The sequence below is a fragment of the Pyxicephalus adspersus genome, chromosome Z (assembly GCF_032062135.1).
Source record: "Pyxicephalus adspersus chromosome Z, UCB_Pads_2.0, whole genome shotgun sequence".
NCBI lineage: Eukaryota > Metazoa > Chordata > Amphibia > Anura > Pyxicephalidae > Pyxicephalus > Pyxicephalus adspersus.
The window spans coordinates 81,890,136-81,916,011 of record NC_092871.1 but is presented as its reverse complement, the minus strand read 5'-3'; the positions used below and the strand labels follow the sequence as shown (position 1 = coordinate 81,916,011).

General features: G+C 40.7%; 2 protein-coding genes and 1 non-coding gene across 3 annotated transcripts; 1 reads left to right on the top strand and 2 right to left on the bottom strand.

Moving 5' to 3' along the window:
• Positions 1 to 827: 827 nt before the first annotated feature.
• HSD17B10 (hydroxysteroid 17-beta dehydrogenase 10) lies at positions 828 to 7,843 on the top strand. Its single transcript, XM_072430010.1, has 6 exons — positions 828 to 899; positions 2,068 to 2,232; positions 4,800 to 4,964; positions 6,297 to 6,425; positions 6,514 to 6,622; positions 7,402 to 7,843. The coding sequence occupies exons 1-6, from the start codon at positions 876 to 878 to the stop codon at positions 7,590 to 7,592; spliced, it is 783 nt and encodes a 260-aa protein (XP_072286111.1). The 5' UTR covers positions 828 to 875; the 3' UTR covers positions 7,593 to 7,843.
• Positions 7,844 to 16,905: 9,062 nt separating this feature from the next.
• LOC140343120 (protein Wnt-7b-like) lies at positions 16,906 to 25,178 on the bottom strand. Its single transcript, XM_072429633.1, has 3 exons — positions 24,959 to 25,178; positions 19,682 to 19,953; positions 16,906 to 18,546 (listed from the first exon to the last, which is right to left on the bottom strand). The coding sequence occupies exons 1-3, from the start codon at positions 25,134 to 25,136 to the stop codon at positions 18,067 to 18,069; spliced, it is 930 nt and encodes a 309-aa protein (XP_072285734.1). The 5' UTR covers positions 25,137 to 25,178; the 3' UTR covers positions 16,906 to 18,066.
• On the bottom strand, positions 20,387 to 20,472 carry TRNAR-UCU (transfer RNA arginine (anticodon UCU)). The gene is given in 2 exon segments: positions 20,387 to 20,422; positions 20,436 to 20,472. It is a non-coding gene; the product is annotated as a tRNA-Arg (tRNA).
• Positions 25,179 to 25,876: the final 698 nt, after the last annotated feature.

The following is a 25,876-nucleotide window of genomic DNA, read 5'->3' as shown; positions in this document are numbered from 1 at the left end:
ATGCAAACAGTGGGTGGTGTTGTGGGAGGAGTTATGTAAATATCATGGTGGTTGGCAGCTTTCTGGAGGAGTGGGTGTTTCTAGGCAAGCTGTATTTGCATTCAGACTGCCCCCCCCTCCCCCACGTGATTATTTAAAGAAAGGAAATTCATAAATTAAGTGGGGAATGGAAAGGGGCTAGATGATGCAGGACATCCTCCAACCAGGAAATGAGGATGCTCTATTTGACTTGCTGCAGCTTCTAATGTACACGAAAGGAAGCTCACTGTCCTAAATTGTAAACGTGGGGCCACAGTGGAAGCCACTAGGTGGGAGGGGAATTGGTGGCTATTGTGGCATCAAGAGTTTTTCAATCTGATTGGATAATCTGCAATGCTGCCATAAAAAGGGAATAACTCCCATTCTGCCCCTCCTGATAACCGCTTAAATCCTCTCCAACACTACACTAACCCTTCTTCTTGAATAATGACCCCATGCATTTACCATGCCATGGCAAGATTTTCCTTCTGCTTGTTGTCTGGCCAGTTATATTGACCCTTTGCTGTCATGCCTGACCACGGTCATCTCCCCTGTAAAGGACACATGCGCACTCACATGACCCCCATATCACACATATCCTGGAGCACGCTGGAGAGCTCCGCACATGCGCATTGTTTTTACCAAACCGCATTTAAGTAGCTTTTAAAAGTCGGAGGACGAGTAAAATCCCTTTAAAGCCCCGCCATTCGACTGTGATTGGTCAGCACGGTGTTCTATCTCTTTTCTGATTGGCTAAAACAGTGTCTGATGCGTTTAACGTTTACTCTTTTGATTCGATGAGCGTTCGGCTCTCTATCAAACGATTGGTTGGCAGTCTAACGAGGTCTCTGGAAGTCATGGCGGGTGTGCGGAGCTTGAAGGTGAGCAGACTGTGAACTCCTGGATGGGTCTGGGGCGGTGTAGGTGGCCATGGTGAGCGGCCATGGTGAGCAGCCATGGTGGGGGAGGACTCACCTTGGGGACCTCGGGTGCCTAGCAGCTTGCGGTCATGTGATCACCGGACCTGACCTTGTCAGCACCGGGTACATGTATCCCCGGGTCATCCCAATACATTGGTGGTCATAGGGGTGAAAGTCCAACAACCAATCAGCAGCCTTTTTTTTTTGGTCTGGTTTCAGTAAAGCGTATTATGATTGGTTTCTAGGGGTTACTGCATTTTATACTTTGTTTACCCAACAGCAGCAAATCAAAGGCTATGTACACATGTACAATAATTGTCGAACGACCGATCAATGATTATGCACGATTATTTTAAAGGGTCGTATAGTGCACGATTCTGTACATGCTGAAATGATCGTTCAAAAATAATCTACTAGAGAAAGTGTACCACAGAACCATCCACGATCACTGAATGACCATACACACAATAGATTGTGAACGACTGTCGGCCACTGAGATCCACCGGGATGGTCGTTCGTTTCCAGCGACTTTCCTCATTCGTTGGCGTCGTTGTGCACTTTTTTTGTTAAAGATTATTGGCCAACGGTCGTCATTCGTTCACTTCCAATGACAATTATTGCACCTGTGTATGCAGCCTAAGTCTATTTGTGGGCAGGTTTTAGCTTCAGGATTGCTTGCTATGGGTGCAAGCACTGTCATTACCCAAAACTCCTTATTGGTAATTTGGTTTATATGAAAAAGAACATCTTCAAATGTACTTTATGTTCTGATTTAGACCCCGTTCACACCTTCGAAATAGCACACGGTAACAACGCTGATGTAATTCTCTTAAAACGCCAGTTTGCCTATCCCTTCTCATACCTCATCTCCTTAAGTTGAAAGGTGTGCTGCTATTTGTCTAAATTAGTCACATGATTTGGACTCCCTTTCTCCGCCTACCAGGGATTTTCTAGATGGAGCTGTCCCCATCACGGTTAAATCCTGGTCATGTGACTAGTGATGTCATCAAGGCTTGCTCCCCAGACAAGGGGTGACCCCTTTATAGAGTTAGGTCTGCAGCCACTTGGGTTCTGCTAACATCTCTTCTCAGTCTCCCCAAGTTTTCATATGTGCTCTTTTCATTTGCAGGGTCTTGTTGGCATTGTCACCGGAGGAGCCTCAGGTCTTGGCCGGGCCACGGTGGAACGGTTGGTGCGCCAGGGAGCCAGCGCCGTTATATTGGATTTGCCAAGTTCCGATGGCAGCAACGTGGCCAAGTCTCTTGGTGATAAATGTGCCTTTGCTCCCACAGATGTAAGTTTATAATCTGGTGTAGGCCCATTTTATCGAATATATATAATATACAACCAATCCTCTTATTGTAATTTAAATATTTAAATTTTGATTGGTTGTCCTATATGCCATTTGCACAGTATCAAAGAGAAATACTAAAGAGAACCTGTACTGTGACCAAGGACATCCTTTTGCTAATTATATTTGGCATTTCTATGGATTCTGTATCAAGCATGTAGAAAGCAAAGTCAAAATTCCTGATTTGCATGCGTGTTCATTGAATCAGAGAGTATCTGAATTATTGAATAGGCTTGATAGCCTGGGAGCCATTATATCAGACGTAGAATTCATCAATGGGGGCAGCTCACCGTTGGTTGTTAGGATGCCTGGTACATCCCAGGTTCCCCTGCAGCTGCTGGGACTGAATAAACTAGGGTGCACCTGTGCCGGAGTTATGTCACTTTGGCCTGTCCAATCATGTGGAAGATTAGTGGCGTCCTGGATTGAATGAGGACAGGTGAGTATGAAAAGGGTTCTGCTTTAAAGCCAATCTTGGGGCATAAGGTCATACCCCCCTCATGCCTTCCTTCTACCCCACCTCTAAACCCCATTTTTCTCTCCTAAGAAAAAGAATGCCCAGGTCACACGTTGCTCTATCCTGGTACTCTTATCTTCCTCGAATCCATGTCACCACCTGTCTGATATCCTTTTCTGAATGGGCCAGAAGATACAGGAATCACGCAAGGACCACTCAGCACAGATGCCATGGCATTGTGGACCCACCCTTGAGGTGTCTTCACCATAGTACCCTTCAATCACATTGTAATGATGCAGAGAGCAGCGCCAGCATCATCCCATCAGCTCTGTTGCAACTTTAAGAACCAAACACTGCTGGAAAAAATCTGAAGAGGAAAAGCACCCCTGCATCACATGACCTTCAAATCAGATTTTTAACATGGGAGACCCTTGAAATATCTTTCAGGGAACCCCTCCTATAATTACTATATACACAGCTCACAGTATATTAGTGTGGGGGTCAGTGGGAAGAATGTCACCCTTTGCCACTTACATAAGATCACCTGAGAGGTGCAAATTGCTTATTGCTTGAGGAACACCTAGCAACCTCTGGAGCAGGCATATCCAAAGTTCGGCCAAGGGCCAATTGGGGCCCACAGCCTCTGTCATAAAATCAATAATATGCAGCCGCCAGCACTGTTCACTACAGTATAAAATACACACGTACAAAAACAAATATTTTTATTTCATTAGAGTTGATCAACCGCCTTGCAATTATCGGTTAGCTACTCAGCGGGACAGGAGTCCCCATGTGTGCACAGGGAATCCCCCAGGTTACAGTGGGCGTGTGCTGTGCGGCACACCCACTCTGATTCTAAGAATGTGCTCTGCACGGAGCCCTCACTGACATCAGACTCGGTGCACAGGGAATCTCGCATGTCACCCTGGTGTGTATATGCTGTGCTGGACCAGCGCAGACCATATCCACACTAACCCTGAGTACATGCTGATTGGTCGGCCCTCACACATTTTCACCTCACCAAATCTGGCCCTTTGCAAAAAGTTTGGACACCCCAGCTCTGGAGGAACCCCAGGGCAGTGGTCACCAACTTTTTTGGACCAGCGGACCACTAAATTTACCGGCTCTGGACCCCTTTAATGATGTTATGATGCCAGAACCCGCCCACTTTCCCATCGCAAATCTGAGCCTAAATCCAGAGACACAACCCACCCACCGCCCTTAGCCTGGGATCTGTACAGGGGACATGGTCCGCGACTTAAGCCGGTGCGGGGTCCTCACCCTGCTCCGGAATGCACCGGCAAGAGCCACGGACCACCAAAATATTCTAACAGACCACCGGTTGGCGACCGCTGCCCTAGGGCACCATGGAACCACTGGTTAAGAAACATTGCTGTAGATGAATAAATATTAAAAAGGGCAAAGATTGCCAGACTACTGTTGGCCATTGTTAATAGGAGCCCCAGATTTTATAGTTTTTTTATACCAGGGTTGGTCATATGTTTGCCTGATGTTCAGCTTTAATAGATTTCTACATCCCTCTGTATTCTGACCTTGCGGCAAGTGTAATAATTATCTAACATTGGAGTCCAAATGTCGGTACAATGTACAATAACACACCGAATAGCAAGCTGCTGGCATATTGTTCATACAAATTGAATTTTATCAGCAGAACTTATCATTCATGTATTAGATTTGGGTGTTTGGGTATTGCTGATTGTAGTAACTCATAAAAAATGGGTTATATTCTCCATTTCTACCTAATAAACCCACCATGACCTTTTATTTTGTACTTGAGTGATCTCCAGCTTGTCAGAAAGACAAATGAAGATTTACAAAGTCAGATCCCTGGCATTGTCCCAGTGTTGGCCTTGACTTTCTCATCTGGGGGGGTGGCGTATTAAAGAGAAGGGTGCTATAGCTTTCTCTTTGAATCTGAATGCCCTAATTTATTTTATTGTGTTTTCCAGGTCTTGTGTAAACATTGTGCTGCCAGGTGATTCCACACATACATAAGATTACATTGTTCTTTGCTGTCCTTTGATTAATATAGGTGACCTCAGAGTCAGATGTGAACGGTGCACTGGAACTGGCACGCTCCAAGTTCGGTGGAGTGAATGTTGTGGTGAACTGTGCAGGGATTGCCGTCGCTATTAAAACATTCAACAAGAGCAAACTGATGCCCCACAGCCTGGAAGAGTTCCAGAAGGTCATAAATGTGAGTTCATAGCACAGCAGATGGGTAAAACAGAAGAAAATTATGTTTTTTATGCCCTTAAATAAAATCTTTGCTCGGTGTGGATTTAAAAAAAAAAGGCGCTACTGACTTCTCTACCTGGTTTTAACAGGTATTAACAGTTGTTTATTCTCTAAGTTACAGTTGTTTCTAAATGCTTAGAAAATCTGCCGTGTGTTTACAATGGAGAGCTGTAGGCTGCAAAGTCTCCACTTGGATGGATTTTGCTGGTCACAGAATTGCTTTTGGTCCTAGCCTGGTAGTTGTTAATAGTAACATGAGGCTAAAGAGGAAATACAGTGAGGGTTTATTATTACTTTAAATGTGCCCTCATTAATTTATGTAGCTGCAGGCATTGTGGAGAAATTCATCTTTAAACTTCACAACAGACTCACAGAAATCTTCTTTCTTGGAATACAGACAACTGCCAGGCCTCCTATATAAACACACAGCAGAAGTCTAAGCTGTTAGAAACCATAGCTCCAGATAATTAAGGTACAGCTGTCGCTCCCACTTATTCCTGCTTGGGTGGAATAATGAACAACCTCAGAATAGACATGGCAAGACAAGCACAACCATTCATCTTTGTTGAAAATCTAGCATGTGTGCATTGATCCCCCAACATAGTTCATCAGTATACCCTAATGGATGGTTGTTGTAAATTTTGAGAATGAATAGCATACCTTGCAGTGGGGCTCACTCAAGGGTTAAAGCAGACCTAAACTGAATGACTATCTAACAGTTGCAGTGCATGGGATAAGGTAAAGAAACTTTATTTTCTTTACATTCACCCAGTGCAGGGGTAGCCTCACTTCAAAGTAATTTTCCATCCTAACTGGAGTGCAGCCTCAATTTCCTTTTAGGCTGGAGGTTGGGTCAGGACCAAATCAGGTAAGGCCTGAGCTACAAGGCACAATCACGTTTTCTATTGAAGAAAGCACAGCCACTCATTCAGATTGCGCCCCCTTCGTAAAACAGAACAGGAATGTGTGAACAGCACTCATTCTTTCTCCTTTTAACCGAAATGATCACAAAAGATGAGACAGAAATCGAAGATATGTACAGAGATTTATTCATGTTTAAAGCATCAGATGAGGTAATATAGTGACCTGTCACTTAGTGTTATCATTTTCAGTAAACAATAAGCTACTGTTGTAGTCCCCATTGGCTGTATGTAGCCACATCTGCTGCACCCCCCTCTCTCTGAAGCTGCCAAAACTCATTTAAGGTTGGTAAGTCTTAAATGATTAAATGTAGCAGATATTGTATATTTTTTGCATTGCACAGTCCCTAATCTGTTAGTGGCCATTTCAGGTGAACATTGCGGGTACTTTCAACGTCATTCGCCTGGCAACAGGAGAGATGATAAAGAATGAACCGGATAAAGACGGGCACAGAGGTGTCATAGTCAACACAGCCAGCATTGCTGCTTTTGATGGACAGGTAGGCATTTGATGGAACAAACTAAAAGGATTTGATACAACACAAAGCATAAAATTATATAATTTTTTTTTTTTGTTTTCTTTTCTAGGTCGGGCAAGCAGCATACTCAGCCTCCAAAGGAGGAATTGTAGGAATGACACTACCCATCGCTCGGGATCTGGCTCCACTTGGAATTAGAGTTGTTACTATTGCTCCTGGTACTTATTTATTTCTTAAAGTGATAGCATCACTTGATTTAATAAACAAAAATTGTTATGTGAAGGGATTGTTAACTGTCAAATATAATAGAAAACTGCCAAGCATCTCAGCCATTTATTGCGCAAGATCCAAATATCGGTCACATGACTGCGGGAAGTAAAGGTTCAATTCATTCACAAAATATTTTTTTATTATTATTAATAGCATGAGAGAGATTCTGTTCATTCCTTTTCTCATTATCACAGCTTACCAGTCCCAATGGTGCCAGCTTTTATTTTTGTTTTTCATGCTAAGAATATTTTCAGCACAAAAAGAAATTACTTGATGGCCTTGCCTGAAATACAAAGTCTATTTCACTTGCTGTGAGTGAAACTGGAAGCAAAAACCAGGTTCTGTTATTAGTGTGAACTGCTAATCCAATCAGCCCCATGTAATGGAGGTAAATAAAGCCAAAGTATTTGTCCATTCTGGGTGGCAACAATAGCTCCCTATATAGACGGGGCGTTAGCGTAGCCACCCTACATTGTAGTGTTCAAAATATCTATAGTAAAAGTAAAGGGATTGACACCAAAAATGAAAAACTAATGCAGCCAGTGGTAATCTGCAATATTGAACATTTCAATGCTTTAATGCTCATATTTATTGGCTTTATAAGATGCCTGAAAATTGTGTGTTTTTTAAATGATTTTTTTCCTTTTTCCATTTCACAGATTATTTTACAACAGAAAAATTGGTGGAAGTGGTTACATGTATAACCAAATATTTATTTTTTTCTCAGGCTTATTTGCCACCCCTCTCCTGATGGGCCTACCTGAGAAGGCAAGAGAGTTCTTAGCCAAGCAAGTCCCGTTTCCCAGCAGACTGGGTGATCCTGATGAGTACGCCCACTTGGTACAGTCCATTGTGGAGAACCCCATGTTGAACGGAGAAGTGATTCGTCTGGACGGTGCCCTTCGTATGCAGCCTTAAAGGCAATAACAACCTACAGGAGATCGCACGCCCCTCCGTCCATGCCTTAAGGTGTCAACACTCAGCTGCACACGGAGCAGCCATAAGATTTCTTCTGTGAGGGTCCAGGCAGTGACAACAGTTGTGGACATACCCAGAAATCTCGACTGAATGTTTGGACAGCCAACCATGATGGTAGAAAATGTTCTAATACCGTGATTGTTGCTAAGGATCATTAGTTGTCTGTTGTAAAAATAAATTGGTTTATTATATTTTCTCTGTTGTCTGAAATGATGATAATACTAAAGCTGAACTCCAGACGGTCAGTTAAATACACAAATGGAGTGCATTTGATATCTGTTTACCTGACAAAGGTTTTGTATTTCTGCACATCCATATTTTTTTGTGCTGAAGGTAAGTAACATTTATAGGTCTTGTCCCCAACCCTTCCTGGGACAGAATAGGAAAAGGACAAGCAGCAAAATAATGAGCTTATCTGCCACTCTGCTGCCTTCTTTCAGCATGTGTCATGTTAATACATGCCACTAAAGGACATGAGTGCCCAAGGGCCGCCTCTGCCTGAGCTGTGTTAGACAGCGACTGTAGGAGGCTGATGCTAAGACAGGTTCGGGTTTGTCATTTATAACTTGTAGAGTTTAGCTTAATAAAGTTAAAAATTAGTACAGTAAGTGACTCATACCTAGATTTCCACACATAGTTTTAGCCTTCATCCACAACTCATTTGGAATCATCATACAGAGACAGATCAGGGAACATGTTGCATTTTTGTTCTGGGTCAATGCTCAGAGGATGGGAATCACTGGATTAATGTGACAGACAAAATGATTGTATAGAAAATGTAAACTAAATGCCATACTGAACATTGTGCTGCCATTTTGTCATGGATGGTGCCTTGGCAGAATCATAGAGTAGTCTATCAGACAGCACCTCACACAGTGTTTTAGAGCTTTACATCATCTTTTTTTTGCAAAATACATTAGGCCTTCCTAATTGATAAAGGGAGTGATGAAGAGTCCCAAAACATTGCTTTGTGCAAATCAGTGATGCAAATCTTTAAAAATATGTTGAAAAGGAAGAGAGTGATATAGTGATTTGATATGACATGCAGGCAACAAGCGAAGAATTGTTTTATTGTGATCCGAACCTGAGGAATCCACTTTTTTTAATGATGGATATATCATATATTTTTAAAAGAATAAGGTTAACCAATACTTATTGGTCAATGGGAAGAATGCCTCTTACATTTCTGGCCAGTGGGAAGAATGTCACCTTTACAGATAGCCAAAAAGATCATGGTGTCACCTAATCTGAACTGAGAGGTACAAATTGCTCATTGCTCCCTATCAATCTCAGGGAGAACCCTAGGGTCACATAGAACACTGGTTAAGAAACTTTGGCATAGGCATTTGAACAGAATTTATAAATACAGACCAAAGTGTAGGTTTGATGTTACAGGTAACATGTAGAAATGTTTATTGTGCCTAAACCGTATTCTAACAACCATGTTGTATGCCTAGGCACACCACAACTGCACAGCTTGAGATTAGAGGTACTTCTGCTACTAATGATAAGTTTTGATATTCCTACTGTGATGTTCATTGTTCTCCTTGCTGGAGGCTCTGACATGAAGCCATGCCCTGCCTCTACCAATATGGCCACCACTACAGAGACACAAAGCAGAACAAAACATGGTAATCCAGTTGTGGAAGTAGATCAGCTGCAGGTGGACAACAGATGGCATTTCTGGTCATTTGTCTTTTGTCTGCCTTCTCTGAGCATTGCTTCCAGAGTTTAGTATATCCCTTATGTTTTTATTGCTTTCTGTGCTCCTCTTTAGGAGATTCTCATTCTTTGCCCTGGTGACCTTGCAGGGACTGAAAATGAAAGTAATCCAAATCAAAGGCCACCCCATTTTATCCAAAATGGAGACTTTTTACTTTAGATCTGCTTTTTTATTGTATTTACTCTTGCAAAAGATTTATTAAAGGCATACAAATTTATATTATTAAATGTGTGCTCAATTCTGCAAATTGATATGTGCAGAGAAACGGGACTTTAATGGCATATATAAAACTCCTACAACATTTTATTGGTACATCAAAAAGGAAAGTAGGAAACAGTGATTTTTGCAGTGCCCCATTATGGGAACCACTGTTTCCCTATACTACAATATACAGACATACATGCACTTTTTCATAAAAGTATCAGCATAAACACATAGTTGAAACATTATAGCACGTCTCACAAGAAGTGCCAGTGTATCATCGACACGTTTTGGGGTGTAACACCCCTTCTTCAGGATGAAGCTTAATGAGACTAGTAAATATAATGATACAGAATAAAATTAAATTCCAGTATCACTTTCCAAGTGCCAAAGCAGGTTCACACAGGAAAGGAGCACAGAAGGGCGATGGGTGCCAATAAACAGGATGCAGCAACCAAATGGTGAGACCAGAAGGGTTCAAGTCTGCCTGGGATAGATGAAACAATCCTCTATAGGATGTCCCGTGGGTTCTGCCCTGCAGGGCTGCTTCTAACAGGGCAGAAGATGGTGTTGGAGACTGATGTCAACCAGCAAGGACAAAGAGTTAGAATTAAAAACAGAAAAGAAAAAATATATATATCAAGTATTTATAGCTTGGCTTCTGTAGTCTACAACTAGGTAAACTTTAATTATCCGAGGAATTGCTATTAGAAGAAATTGTAGTTGTTCAAGTGGCCACAGGATGTCGCTGTTACCTTTACAGTACTCTGATAGCACTTCACATTACTAGATTGTTTTTTTTTTTTATTATTGTGTTGTTTTTACTATTCATTTATTACTTATCTATTTTTCCAGTTGGCATATTACAATTCGCACTTCATTTGAATCTGATGAATTTCTGTTCATCAGTACCAAATGATATATAGTTTTAAAAATTCATAAAAATAAAGGCTGGGGATATTCCAGTGTTACCTTTGCAGTAGTTTTCTGAATCCACTAATGATTCTTCAAGGTGCTTCTAATTGTGGGGGATTATTGATCTGTAAGGTGTATACAATGGTCTTCTACCTCTGCTGACCATCAGTGTAACTGGTATTTTTCATCCTTTAAACCACAAATGTAAGAGGATCTATCTAATACTGACCACCATGGAACACAGCCATGATGATCAATGTAAGGGTTCTTTCTCTACTTGGTCACCTTTCTAAGGGGAACCAATCCTGTGAACCACCAATGAAGTTTTTCATTTTTCTTATAACCGATGTAAGGGAACCCATCTCCAACTGACCACAAATGTAAGGGTATCTTCTTCTACAGGTCACCCTATATAAATTACTCTACTCTTGCTGATCAATAATGTACTTGGCGTTCTGCATTCTTTGATCCCCCTATGTATAAGGATCTTTCTAATACTGACCACCAATGTTAGGGAACACAACCATGACCACCAATGTAAGGGTTCCTTCGTGTAAAAAAAGGGGCACCAATCCTGCTGACCACTGTAAGCGTAATTCTTTATTCTTACCACTAATCAAAGGAGATATGTTTTCTACTGACCACCAACGTAAGGGTACTTTCTCCAACTGACCACCTCCCTAATATGCTCTGCTTGAGCTGACCATCAATGTAACTGGCATGCTTCTTCCTTGGAATCACCAAGATAGCCTTTCTATTGCTGACCACCAATGTAAGAGTCCCTTCTCTAACTGGTCACATACAGTTAAGTCCATAAGTATTTGGACAGAGAAAACTTTTTTCTACTTTTGGTTCTGTACATTACCGCAATTAGTTTTACATGAAACAACTCAGATGCCGTTGAACTGCAGACTTTCAGCTTTAATTCAGTGAGTTGAACAAAAAGATTGCATAAAAATGTGAGGAACTAAAACTTTTTTTACACAATCACTTCATTTCTGGGGCTGAAAAGTAATTAGACAATTGACTCAAAGGCTATTTCATGGGCTGGTGTGGGCAATTCCATCGTTGTCGTTATCAATTAAGCAGATAAAAGGCCTGGAGTTGTGGTCATAGGAGCTCTCCATGCAGGTGAAGCAAGCCATCCTTAAGCTGTAAAAACAGAAAAAACCCATCGGAGAAATTGCTACAATATTAGGAGTGGCAAAATCTACAGTTTGGTACATCATGAGAAGCACTGGTGAACTCAGCAACGCCAAAAGACCTGGACGTCCACGGAAGACAACAGTGGTGGATGATGGCAGAATCATTTCCATGGTGAAGAGAAACCCCTTCACAACAGCCAACCAAGTGAACAACGCTCTCTAGGAAGTAGGTGTATCGATATCCAAGTCTACCATAAAGAGAAGACTACATGAAAGTAAATACAGAGGGTGCACTGCAAGGTGTGAGCCACTCATAAGCCTCAAGAATAGAAAGGCTAGATTGGACTTTAATCAAAAACATCTAAGAAAGCCAGCACAGTTCTGGAAAAACATTCTTTGGACAGATGAAACCAAGATCAACCTTTACCAGAATGATGGCAAGAAAAAAGTATGGAGAAGGCGTGGAACAGCTCATGATCCAAAGCATACCACATCATCTGTAAAACATGGCGGAGGCAGTGTGACGGCTTGGGCATACATGGCTGCCATGGCACTGGGACACTAGTGTTTATCCATGATGTGACACAGCACAGAAGCAGCCAAATTAATTCTGAGGTGTTCAGAGACATACTGTCTGCTCAGATCCAGCTAAAAGCAGTCACATTGATTGGGAGGCGTTTCATAATACAGATGGACAATGACCCAAAATATACAGCCAATGCAACCCATCTGTTTATTAAAGCAAAGAAGTGGAATATTCTTGAATGGCCAAGTCAGTCACCTGATCTGAACCCAATTGAGCATACAATTCACTTGTTGAAGACTAAACTTCGGACAGAAAGGCCCACAACTGAAAGCCCCTGCAGTAAAGGCCTGGCAGAGCATTAAAAAGGAGGAAACCCGGCATCTGGTGATGTCCATGAGTTCAAGACTACAGGCTGTCATTACCAGCAAAGGGTTTTCATCCAAGTATTAGAAATTAACATTTTATTTTCAGTTTTTTAAATTGTCCAATTACTTTTGAGCCCCTGTAATGAAGTGACTGTGTAAAAAAAAGGCTTTAGTTCCTCACATTTTATTGCAATCTTTTTGTTCAACCCACTGAATTAAAGCTGAAAGTCTGTACAGCACCAAAATTAGAAAAAAGTTGTCTCTGTCTAAATTTTTTATGGACCTAACTGTATATAAAGAGCATTATTCGTACTGACCAATGTACTGGACATTCTTAATTTTTCTTACCACTAATCCTTTGTTCTCCTGAACCCATCTTCTACTGACCACCAATGTAAAGGTTCATTCTACAACTGACTACCTATATAATGGGCTCTGCTGTTGGTAACCGTCATTGTACTTGGCACTCTTCCTGCTATGAACCACAAATGTAAGGGAATATATTCATTGACCACAAATCTAAGAATTTATTCTTTAACTGGTCACAAATTTAAGGTGACAATACTCCTGCTGTCCACCAGCATTAGTGAAACGGTTGAGAAAGATTTCTCTGGTTGGATTTTTTTCACCTTGCATTTCCTCTTCTAATATGTCTAAACAGCAGGAAAGAATGAGAAATCTGCCAATGGTAATCCAATAAAACAAAGTGGAGAACAAACTTCATAGCTCTCAGCACTCTGAACACCATGCAGTAGAAGTATGGAGGCCTGCAGCTTGATAGAGAGGAGTTTGGAACTACCACACAGGGCTGCAGGTTATTTGTGAATGGATTTATACTCTATAATATCATAGCCAACCCTCAGAGATATGAGCAGTGCTGCACCTTGATCATTCGCATGTGAAAACTTGTCTGCCCTCTGAATTTTTCTGTCTGTCCTGCAGTTATTCCTGGAATGTAGAGAACAGCTCCCTCACACAGGAAAATCCCTTAAGGGAACTCTCCTCTGGCTTACGAATCTGCTTGCCCTGGTAAAGGAGAACACTGAATTCAGGGAAACATTAGCAGATCCCTCTGATCAATATGTGCATGTTAAATTCTTTCTGCAGAGATGTATGGATGTCTGCCATGTCCAAACCCTGTACCACAGACTTCTTCAGCACGGAGGAACCCTTGAAACAACTTTTAGGTCTCATTAAATCCTGTCAATTATAATATCTCACAGATATTATAAGTTGTAAGTTGTGAATGAAATATATATGGAACGATACAAAAGTAGTTGTAACAACAGTAGTAGTAATGACCAAAAAAGTGCAAGCCATGAAAATTATAGAGCTTACCTACACTGGTGGTCACTGGGGTGCTCCAATACATTGGTGGTCAGTGGAGAAGTATTCCTTAAGGTTGGTGGTCTATGGATAAAAGTCTCATTTACATTGATGGAACAGTAGATAATGGTCCCATTTCCAGGGTTTCCATCAGAAGGGACAGGGGGTACTTCTGCATTGGGCTCCTGATCAAAATAGGTTTGCATGTGCAATGTAGGATTATTTACACATGGTAATTGGGGGCCAAGGAATTTTACCAAGTATGGGAGCCAAATAATTCTGATGGCAGTCCTGCCCATTATGGTGGTTAGCAGAAAGAGTGTTCCTTTATTGGTGGACACTGTTAAGTGAGAAGAATGTTCCTCCATCGGTGGTCATTGAGAAGAATGTTCCTACATTTGGGGTCAGTGAGAAAAATACTTATTGATATTTAGAAGAAGAATGCTCTGTACATTGATGGCCACTGGTCAGTGAGAAGAATGTTCCTACATTGATGGTTAATGAGAAGAAGGCTCCATACATTGACGGCCACTGGTCAGAGAGTGGAATGACTCCTACATTGGTGGTCAGTGACAAGAATACTCCTTAAGTTGGTGCTCAGATGAGAAGAATGATTTGTACATTGGGGGTGAATGAGAAGAATAGTCTATACATTGATAGTTACTAGTCAGTGAGTGCTATGACTCCTACAATGGTGGCCAATGAGAAGCAGGGTCCATACATTGATAGTCACCTATCAGTGGGAAGAATAACTCCTATATTGGTGGTCAATGAGAAGAATGCTGGATACATTGATAGTCACCGGTTAGTGAGTGCAATGACTCCTACATTGGTGGTCAATGAGAAGAAGGGTCTATACATTGATGGTCACAGGTCAGTGAGAAGAATACTTCCTACATTGGTGGTCCGTGATAAGAGTGCTCTATACATTAAAGCGTACCTAACTCAAACTTTATACTTTTTTAAAAAAAGAGGGTGTAGCCCAGCTCCCTAATTCTTGATCTCCGATACAATCAAGAATTAAAGGGAGCGCAGAGCCTCCTGGATACCTACGTTATGCATCCTGGGAGGCTCTTGGCTGCTCCTTCTTTGCATGTCTGAGCACCTTGGGCATGTGCAGAAGGAGCCCTTTCATCAATAGGGAAAAAGATTGTCGATCTCACACATGCGCTATGTCACCCGATCTTGCGACTGTGCAGTGGGAGATCGGGTGATGTAGAAAGAAGAAGACGGAAGAAGAGAGGAGAATATGGCGGCGCAATGTCTTCCACATTGGTGGTCAATAAGAAGAAGTGTCTATACATTATTTGTCATAGGTCAGTGAGTGGAATGCTTCCTGCATTGGGGGTCCATGAGAAGAAGGCTCCATACATTGATGGTCACTGGTCAGTGAGAAGAATGACTCCTAAATTGGGGGTCAATGAGAAGAAGAGTCCCTACATTGATGGTCACTGGTCAATGAGAAGAATGAATGCTACATTGGTGGTCAGTGAAAAGAATGCTGTATACACTGTTGATCATAGGTTAGTGAGAGGAATGACTCATTGGTACATTGGTGGTCATTGAGAAGAAACATCCTTTATATCAGGAGCCTGTAAGGTATTCCTACACAGTTGTTGTTATTTAGGGACTGTTGGCTAAGCTGGTGGAATAAACATGAGTGTAAATAAAAGTTGCCTTTCCTAAAATGGGACCGTTGGCACCCCACTGTCTATGCATGCTGATTGTTAGCAGTGCAGATTGGAGGAGTGCTGTGTGACCTTCATTTTATGTCTACACTCACCCCTCAGGGTACAAAAGGTAGCAGACGCCCCATCTTGCTGTCAGTGTTTGGCTCCAGAGAGCGCTGTCTGTCCAGGCTTGTTCCTTACAGTTTCCAATATCTTACAAGTAAAGAATACAGAATAAAAAATGAATTTAGGCGCTGACATCATGGCTCAGGTGTGCTGAATTCTTCCTGCAGGGTTTATACTCAGCAGGCGTCAACCAGGCGCCATGTCCCCAAAAACTTGTAAGGGGCCAAAATAAAGCTTGGTCTGATTTAGGAGATCTCGCCATATGAACTTTTCTAATGCCAATACTTAAAACATATTGAAATCCTGATGATGAACATCTCTTTAATTTTGGTCTGCTTGTAATATCAATGAAAGTGCTTTGTTATTAGCTATTCAAAAAAAAGAAACATCTACTTCATTAGTTATTTAAGTTCAAACCTGCCCTCTGTCCCGTGTCCCGTCCCGTGTTAGTATAAGCAAGCTAAAAACTATCAAATGTTCTTGATTAGTTGACCTACTTCATTAATTATATATGTTGAAATCTGCCCTCTGTCCTTTGCACACTTTCTGTGTTAGTATAAGCAAGCCAAAAACTATAAACTCCCCGAAATGTGTGCACCTTTTTTCCATCATCAATAAATACCTCAGATTTCAATAAAGTTCAATGTACTCTCGATTTCTTGACCTGGAGTCATTGAGAAACTTGAAAACCCATGACTATGACTGTGGCACTCGTTCTGGACCAGGGTTCCATGGCATCTTAAGGTTTCTCCAGTGGTTAGTAGAGGTTCTTTGAGTGTTGGCTGATTTACTTCCCATCTGATGCCTTCCTAGTTCCAGGTTCAACGCAAGTGGGATTACTCCAGAAAACTTTCCACTGTCTAGAAGGCTGCCATTTTGACTAACAATGTGCAGGGCATTCTTTCCTAATTATCATCATAATGGGGATGTTCTTCCCACCAACACCTAATGAATTTATTCTGTTGGGTTTGCTGAGACCTGAAACTTATTTCATGGATTCCTCAGGGGTAAAAAAGCTAAGAAAGGTTTGTTCAAGGACTAGTAAGCTGCCATATAATAAATATTTGTGCTTAGGTTGAGATAACCAGACACATAACTCAGAGGTGCAACAGACCTCATGGTCAGGTCACTCATTTCAACCAATAAGCGTCCTCCATTTTTTTTTCCTATCCTACAGTAGAAACATAAGAGACACTATATCTGGTAACTAAAAGTTTTTCTAGTAATAGAAACTTCCTGCTAGTGTCATGGTTTGCCCATCCTCTCCTTGCACACAATCCTATTGGTCAGTGAAGCATCCCATCATAATGACAGGCCAATAGGAGAGGGAGGAATTTAGTGCTCATGGCATTGGTTTGGTGATGTCATTGGTCCCATATTAAAAAATAATATGGTGGAGCTTTTCTTGTTTCAGCAATTCAGATCACAAGGACAGTGACAGCTTGAATATGACTGGTCGTTTTCCAGCTTTTGTGTTCACATAAGCAAAATGCTGAATAATGATTCTAGAAACATTTTAGCACGTATAAGACGTATTCCTTGTTGTCAAATTATTGTTAAGTTATTTCCTATTTGTTCTTCACTAAAAAACCCTCATTGTAATAAGTCATATTACAGTTTCTACCCATATTTACATTTACATAGAATGGAATACAAACTTAAGCAGTCCTACAGTTCAACAGTTAGACATAAAAATACAGCTTTTTATAATAAATTCTGTACTTACATATAAATAGACATACACTTGCCGGTTCAAATCTGCACATTTAACCAGTATGATATGAAAGACTCTAAAACCCTCATTAGGTGTCATCTTCATAAAGAGTGAGCATGCTTAGATGTTCTTCGGGGGCGTGGCCTTGTAAAAGATGGCGGATCAATACATAAGAACTACTACAATTATGTTATGGGTTAGTGATGCTGATTCATTCAGTCTTCCTATGGGAGTCCTAGCAGGGTACTCAATGGCCAAGTTGCCACTTTTAGTACCATCAGGCAAGGGCCAACATTAGGGGGGGGGGGCATTAGCCCTGAATATTGCACCTGTGTATTATGTTACTAGCCCATAAGCACTAGTGGTTCAACAGGTGTGTCTGCAGGTATGTATAGGTAGACACAACCATAAATATAGCATTATTTGATGAAGCCACCAAACACTAATGTAGCTAAATCCTCTTTTTTTGTGATCCCTATTAAAGTAGACACAGAACCAGTACTGGCATAACACGGGTCACTATTACAGATCAGCAGTCCTCCACTAGAGGTGTTGAATCCATTTCCATCCGAAGATAGTCCAGTTCCTTCCGAAAGAAGGAAGTGTACCTAGCGCATAGCAAAACAGAAAAGTCGTATGAAATATTGCCTCAGTTGGCAAATCACGGGACCATTGCCAATCTCACCCAATGCCACTATTCTATTTAATTGCATGTATATGCTTGCGTCCTTTCGCTGCATGTGCTACACGTCACATGGCAACACCAGTGGAATTTGCAGTGGCACTGCCATGTGTGGGTGTATTGGAAAGTTTTATATCCACGTCCACAGCACAAGAGTTCACAGCTGTCAGACAAACTGGACGTGCGGTTACATAGTCGCCCGTAGGTGCCCACACTTCCAGTGGTATTGTCCTTCTCACAAAAGTTAGGGGAACTATCCACATAGACCAGGTCGGTCTCTGCTGGCTTGTTGTAGCTCTGAGGGTTCTTCAGCTTTAGGAAAGTGGGCAGTTGCTGGCGCCTCCCTCTGACAGCCTCCACCATCACTGCCTCCTTGTACCGCTCCTTCAACATGTAGCCCACTTCTCGGAAATGGGGCAAAGTGACCCAACAAGTCTTCACAGTGCAGGAACCCGAAACTCCGTGACACTTGCACTCCAGACGGACATTCTTCTCCAATATCTAGGAGTAAAAAAAAAAAAAAATAACCGTATACCAATTTTTGCTCCTTTTTCTACAATAAGTGAGCGCTTTCTATGAAATCTGATATTGTAATTTGACAGTTAAAAACTGTGGTCAGGAAGCAAACTCAAGTCAAGGTTTCAACTTCAAAGAAAATTAGGGAACACTTTTTGCTGCAGGGCGGCATCAGATCAAATTGCTCCCTGCAGCCTGGCGTTTCTAAAATTATATTGCTTTTAAGCCTCGTGAGACTGGGCCACAGAAGTATAAAACAGAAGCACTTTCAATAAAGCAGCTCAAAGAGCAAATCAGAAGCATGGTATATTATGGGTAAAGTAACCTTCAGCTGTCAGATTCCTTTTTTTTTTTTACTATTTTGTGGTCCCTTTTGGGGTTATAGTGGCATTTTTGTGGGCAATAAAAAATTGACAAAACAAACAGCCTTCTGCAATCTTGGGGTTTAAGAATTGGTGGAGCAGCTCTCTATAAACCATTGAACCCAACAGAGGCAATTTAAAGCTCCAACTTACTACTTTGTCCAATTGATTTAAATTTGCCAAACCAAGAGTTACATGACCGAACAATGCTGGACAGCCCTTGACAGAGCCCTCCCATGCATGATACTTCCAACAATTTTATCCTGATTTAGTGTGCTACTTAGTCTTTATTCCACAACAAACATCTCTGATGAAGGAGTGCTAGTTACTCCTGAAATGGGTTGGATGCTTTTGTGGCAAAATATAAACCAAATGGACCCATTGGAGGTCATTTAGGGTTCTAGTATTCCTGTACTTTACTAGTAAGAGTGTTTTTTAGAATTGGGTGCCAATTCTAAAAGAAAACAAAGATTGGTTGTTGCTTGATAAAAGAACACTTTTCTAGGAAAAGAGAGAGTTATGCCATGCAAGGATGGAGGGGGCTGACCTAGAGAATTGACTCTTTCTAGCAGTTCAGAGGAACATTGCTGGTGAATTAAAAAATAAAATGTAAGCATATAAAATACTTGACTTTAAATAGTGTCAGGGTCTTTTTAGGCCAGAACTATAGCTTTGTATCCAGAATTATTTTATAGACAGTTACAATATCAAATACCTGAAATTATCTGTATGTAACAAGAAGCAATGTAAGACTCTACCTTTCTTCCCACCAGGTTGTTGTGCAGGTTCATCAAAGTGCGGGCATTGCGTTTCACCTCCCGTGCATCTACAAACTCCCGAGACAGGTGAATGCCGTGTTTCACATCCGCAGAGCATCCGCCCCATCGCCATCCCATGTCAGGGTCATGGTGGCCATGCTTGTCCCGATCACAACCGCAGTAAGTCAAATTGCCATGGCTGCAGGCATTGGTGATGGCATGGGCAATACCAGCTGATAGGATAGCATAATAAAAGGCTGTTTCTCGGCTGCCTGGTCGGTGAAGCAAAAATAAAATGTAAAATGTAGAGAAAATTATATAACCAACATTTTTAAGCTGAAGTTTGATCAGTATATATGTTGCTTTCCCTGATTCCTTTCTTCCAGCCTAATAAACATGCTAATGACATTTGTTTAGAAAAAAACATTTTTAGCTTTTATTACATATTATTATTACTTATTTTACACCCATTGATATCATAACAGATCTTTTAAATCAAAGACAGACAGAATAGGGCTGGTGGGAGGGAAAACGATTAAAAGAATGAAAATCTGCACATTGTAGGAAACTCATGATCTTTGCAGATTTGTTTTTAAAAGTTAATTGCCTGAATTGTGTAGTTTAATACCCGTTTATTGATTTGCTTTCCTTTGTTGATGGGTAACCATCAAAATAAGCACTAAAATGTTGTATCTTGGTAAAAGTTGACTCTGGTGGGAGTTGAACCCACAACCTTTGAATACCTGCTCTTTTCTAGAAGTCCAACGTGCTATCCATTGCGCCACAGAGCCCACATTTCACATGTGTGTGGTGTCCAAGTTGAAATCGAACAACAAAGCCCTGAACAACTGACAAGTGTTGGCCCTCCATTCGTGTAGTTTTAAAAGCTACGTTAAAACTGATAAACATCAGCTGATAAACAGCTTACAGTCTGACAATTGTTCCAACGCAAAGGCCTCGAAATTTGAGCTAATAATACAAACCTTCATTATTCCATAGTCTCCAGGTGGAACAGGAAGGAAAGAGAATTTTTGACATTTTAGGAAACGTGGAAACTAGCCCTTAACCCGGAATTTAAATCTTCCTTGAATGCATTGTTTTCCTGTAATCAGTGCAAGAAATTGCATTTAGCAATACAACGTTGTCTCAAGGTTAAATGTCGACTCTGGTGGGAGTCAAACCCACAACCTTTGAATATCTGCTTTTACTAGAAATCATATGCGCTATTCATTGCGCCACAAAGCCCACATAAGTATATCACAAGGTCTTGACTTTTGAATACCAGCCTTAAACATTTGAGAATCGTGGGCCATATACTGTTCATTTATCCATTTTTCCTAAAATGAATGAACATCCAGATGTTAGAAAAGGTTTTAGAAAATTTTAAATTCGATCTTAAAAAATTCTCAAGGTGGAGAGAAAAGTAAAGAAACCTGTTCCGGTTTTAGGAAATACATGCCTAAATCCTGAATCACAAACTTTAATACAAATGATTGCTTTGCTTTCCTTTGGTGACAGGTAGCAATCACATTCAAAGCTAGAAAATTACAAGTCAGCTCTGATGGGACTCGAATTCAGAACTTTTGAAAATCTTCTCTATTCTAAAAGTCCACTGCGATATCTATTGTACCACAGAACCCCCCTTTTCCTATAGCAAGCTCTCCAATTCGGAGCCAAGCAAACAAACAATTCCTAACATCTGTAACATAAGCACCTAAATAACTTAGACTTTGTAATAACATTCATGCAGCAGATTTACAGCTTGGAGACAACGGAATCTGGAAATACATTTCACAATTGTCTTACTGCCAGTGCTGACCGGGAACAGAAGCAAGGTGAAACATCTTTTGTTATTTAAAGTTTTCATAGAGACGTTTAAGTATTTATATTAGGGGGATGAGTTATAACCACATGATAGCAATGTATACATTTCTCATTAATATATATATCCTTCTAATTCACGTATTTTCCGGATGGTAAACTGTAAAAAATTAAGGGAAATGACTTGTGGTTAGAGGGTTATATATCATATATGTGTATCTGCAGATTATTACAAGGACTACTGACAGGGTCATCATCTGTGATTGCAACACATGAGATAGCATTTCATGTCATATAAAGTCCGATTTTGCCTGAAGTTGGATTTGACACATTTTTGCATTTTGCCATCCAGGCTCTGTGAACTCCTATCTATCATCTGCAGCAGGTTGTGCCACCAGTCTGACCACTGATGTCATTCCCTTCCCAGGGTCTAATAGCCCTGCACCGTATGAGATGATGCCAAGGCACCATATACAATCTGGAGAATGGGGCAGAAAAGGAAGGAACACTTGCTGTGGGTATGAGGGAGAGGGTAAGTTTTACTAATTCTATTTTATCTAACTTTAGACCAGTTATCTCAACCCTAGTTCCTCCAGACATTGTCGGAATTGCTGATTGACTTCCTATGCGATGCTTCCCATAAAGTTCTGAGGCCAACATGTTTTTGCCCAGGCAGCTCAATGCAAAACTTGTCTAGAGTGTCTGTGGAAAAATGGAAAACTGAAAAGTTGGAAATCTGGTGTACCTATGGTATAGTGAGAGCCCAAAAATCATCATAATGATTGTTATTTATGTACTGTGAATGTAAAAGGTTTCAATCATTACAAGAAAAACAAGTGGGAGTACGGTGATATGGAATCAGCAAGACGACCTGTGCCGCATGGTGCTGATGTTCCCATAGCAGTGTTCAGTCCCTGATAATCCTGTATCCGACATGGAGGATATACAGGGAGTGTAATCCAGGAGTTAGCAGTGGGAGTGAATATGAAGGAAGTGTTTCATCAAACTAGCAGTTCTCCCAAGAGCTCAATGATTTAATACGTGACCTAAGTCTGTCACAACAAGCATCAAGGTGGAGCAAGTGGTCAATTTTTTTATAGAGAAATGTTGGTCGCTCAAATCCAAAGAGATGATGGTATATCCTGTTTCTTGCAGCAATGGTATGAATTTATACTTTCTGTATTTTCCGACACAGAGAGGACTGCTATTTTAGAACAATTCAGGTTTTCGTCCTGGTTTATCTATAATGTATCTGGTTAACTGATGTTTACTTTCTGAGTCTACAGAATGCACATCTGTATTAATGATTGGATATGTTATCTACTGGCTTTGTGTTTCCTGCTCATTGCATCTTTCTGTTGTTTTTTTATTATACTGTTTAGGTGTAAGTTCCCTCCCTTCCCCACCCTACCTTCCTCTTTCTATTGGTTTTTTTTGTATGTTTGTTGGTTTTATCATCTGTTTATATACTGTAAACATTTTCTTTGCAAAAACAAAGTTAAAAAAAAACAAGTATCTAAACTTTTAGCATCCAGGCTAAAAGAAAAGAACTGTCTGAGACTGGAAGTTAAAATAACGGTTTATAGGACAAGAGAGGTGACACTCCGACCATATTTCAGTGAAGATGGAGACTTTGTGTACTGTTGTAACATCCCTGGACTACTAGCCCATATGGGAATATCAGAATACCGAGCAGAAGACTGGCGGCTTTTCATAGACAGTTCCACTCCAAGTATGAAATCTGTTTTACTGCATAATGACAACTGTTATGTATTAATTCCAATTGATCACTCAACAAAACTTAAAGAAGATAATGAAAATATCCAAACGGTCTTACAAAAGCTTTGCTATCATGAACACCAATGGTCCATATGTGTTGATTTAAAAATGGTGAACTTCCTACTTGGACACAAAGTAGATACACAAAGTCCCCATGTTTCATCTGCTTGTGGGATAGTAGAGCAAAGTAGCATCACTGGAAAAAAGTGACATGGCCTCCAAGGGAAAACATGAAAAAAGCTGCAGAAACATCAATAACGAGCCAATGGCTGACAAAGAAAAAATAATTCTGCCTCCACTACACATAAATTTGGGATTAATGAAGCAATTTGTTAGAGCTCTGAACAAGGACGGTGATTGCTTTAAATACATTTGTTGATTCTTCCCTGGATTGAGTATTGAAAAACAAAAGCAGGAATCTTTGATGGACCCCAGATTCAGAAACTGATAAATGATTCAAATGGTCATGGTTGTCAAGAACTTCTTGGGTAACCATAAAGCACAAAATTCTGACGAACTGGTACAAAACTTGCTCCTAAACTTTAAAACTTTGGGTGCTACTATGAGCATAAAGGTACACTATCTCCATAGCCATTTGCCAAAATTTCCAGAAAACCTTGACGATTTCAGTGAGGAACAAAGGGAGAGGTTCCATCAATGGAAGAAAGGTATCGGGGCAGATGGGATAGACACATGATGGCAGACTACTGCTGGAGCCTTCAACGTGATTGTCCTGATCATCAGCATAAAAAGAAATCATACAAACAGAGTTTTTCAATGACTTCTTTGTGATTAGTTCTGTAAATATACTGAATATAGGATATATCGACGTTAAGTATTTCAAAGATTTTTTTTTATATGTAGGCATATCTAGTTTAATTTTGCTTAATTGTCATGTTTCATTAGTTTTCTATGAGGGTATTATTGAGGTAATTATTTTAAAAACTAGAGCCAATCTATCAAAACCAATACTATATTGGAATCTGTGCATCAAACATAACCTAAAATGACTTCAATTGGTTTGGTAAGACCTCAAAATTATTTTAAAGTTTCCTCATGTGTAAAAAGATTGAAAAAGGCAGCTCTCGACAAATGACCCCCTAACCAGTGCAGTACAGAGGAGGACCCACAGCAAGGGTAAATATTATTTTAACCCATATTAAAAATAAATGAAACTCTAAACAGTAATGGTAATAGAAGTATTTAAGCTTTGTGGACACTTCTGGATTTGACCACAATTCTCCTCGAAAAAATCTAGTGTACATTTGTGAATTAATTTCTATGTTATCTATGAAGTTGAATTCAAAGTGGGCAAACTCCAATCAATTTTCAACAATTTTGTCAAATTTTTTACAAAATTTTGTAAATTCTATCTAAATGATGGACTCCAATTGACTTTTCTCTGTTTAAAGTAGACCTATCAGTGAGCTGCCATTGCTAACTCATTCCAAATAATGTTAATTACCTGGATAATGAAACTGATTGTTTTCATGTCGGTGGGATCAGAACACCAACAAGGGAAGCCACATTTCTTTGAACTAGGTCTAGGCCAGAAATTACAGCTTACATCATCTCCCAGTGGTAGGTCCACTTTACCAGGTCTCTATGTTGGTCATTTTAAAGGAACTCGACCATGCACCTTATATGAATTTCATATCTCAGGTTCCCCACACGTACCTACTTTTAGCTCCGGTCCAAAGAGACTTGGTTCCCCCAAAGAGGTGCAGTTCCACCGGTTGTGCTGGAACTGGTAACGGCATTCTTCAGTACCCAAGCGAGCGCCAGTACCGATGGCGATCATGGCATCTGGACGAGCCTCACAGATGCTTCTCTGTCTCGGTGATAAGCCTGGCATTTTTCGGCAGATAATACTAGCGCCAAGAGCTAGCACAGAAGATACCCCACTGAAGACGGAACAAAAAGAATAATATATAACAACAGAAAGGAATCATCGGGTTTATACACATCTATCCCCACTGCCCCAAACTATAGGCTGTACTAGAGATTGGTTGGGGCAACCCAGTCTATAACATAAATATCCCTATAATTCTGTACACGTTCATCTGCCAGAAAGGTAGTGAGCTCACAACTTCCTGTTTTAGCTGACAACATAGTGTCTTTGCTATTTCAAAATCCTAAGCACCAGTGTCCCTGATGGACTATATTTCGCTCCCCCAGTGGCAGACATAGCCAACAGTGGGCCCCTGTGCAGAACTGACTTGGACCCCCCTCTATAAAACTGACTTGGATATCTACTTTACTCTATGAAAATTGGAAATGGAGGTGGGGCAGAAGTAGTTTTGTATTGTCAGAGATGTACTGGTTTTGTATGATTCCCTTTATATTTTCTATTCACTTTGAATGCTGTCATTACTTTCTGCCAATAAAGATATGTTAAAAAAAAACCCAAAAAAATTACTTGGGCCCCCAGTTGTCTGGGCCCTCGTGCAGTGGCACACTTTGCACCCTCATGGTATGGAAATTAAGAGAGGAATTCTAAAGTCTACAAAAGAGCAATTGACAACTTCTGACAGCTTGGAATGCTTAATAGTGCTCCAAAATCTGCAGTCCCTAATGGCATGATATACCCATGAT

Bases quoted from the DNA above. Each gene is read 5' to 3' on its own strand.
- HSD17B10 (XM_072430010.1), top strand. From the start codon at position 876: ATGGCGGGTGTGCGGAGCTTGAAG. The intron at 900-2,067 runs GTGAGCAGACTG...TTTCATTTGCAG, and splicing joins CGGGTGTGCGGAGCTTGAAG to GGTCTTGTTGGCATTGTCAC. The intron at 4,965-6,296 runs GTGAGTTCATAG...TGGCCATTTCAG, and splicing joins AGTTCCAGAAGGTCATAAAT to GTGAACATTGCGGGTACTTT.
- LOC140343120 (XM_072429633.1), bottom strand. From the start codon at position 25,136: ATGCCAGGCTTATCACCGAGACAGAGAAGCATCTGTGAGGCTCGTCCA. The intron at 19,954-24,958 runs GTACGTGTGGGG...TTCACCGACCAG, and splicing joins TGGACCGGAGCTAAAAGTAG to GCAGCCGAGAAACAGCCTTT. The intron at 18,547-19,681 runs GTAGAGTCTTAC...TTTTACTCCTAG, and splicing joins ACAACCTGGTGGGAAGAAAG to ATATTGGAGAAGAATGTCCG.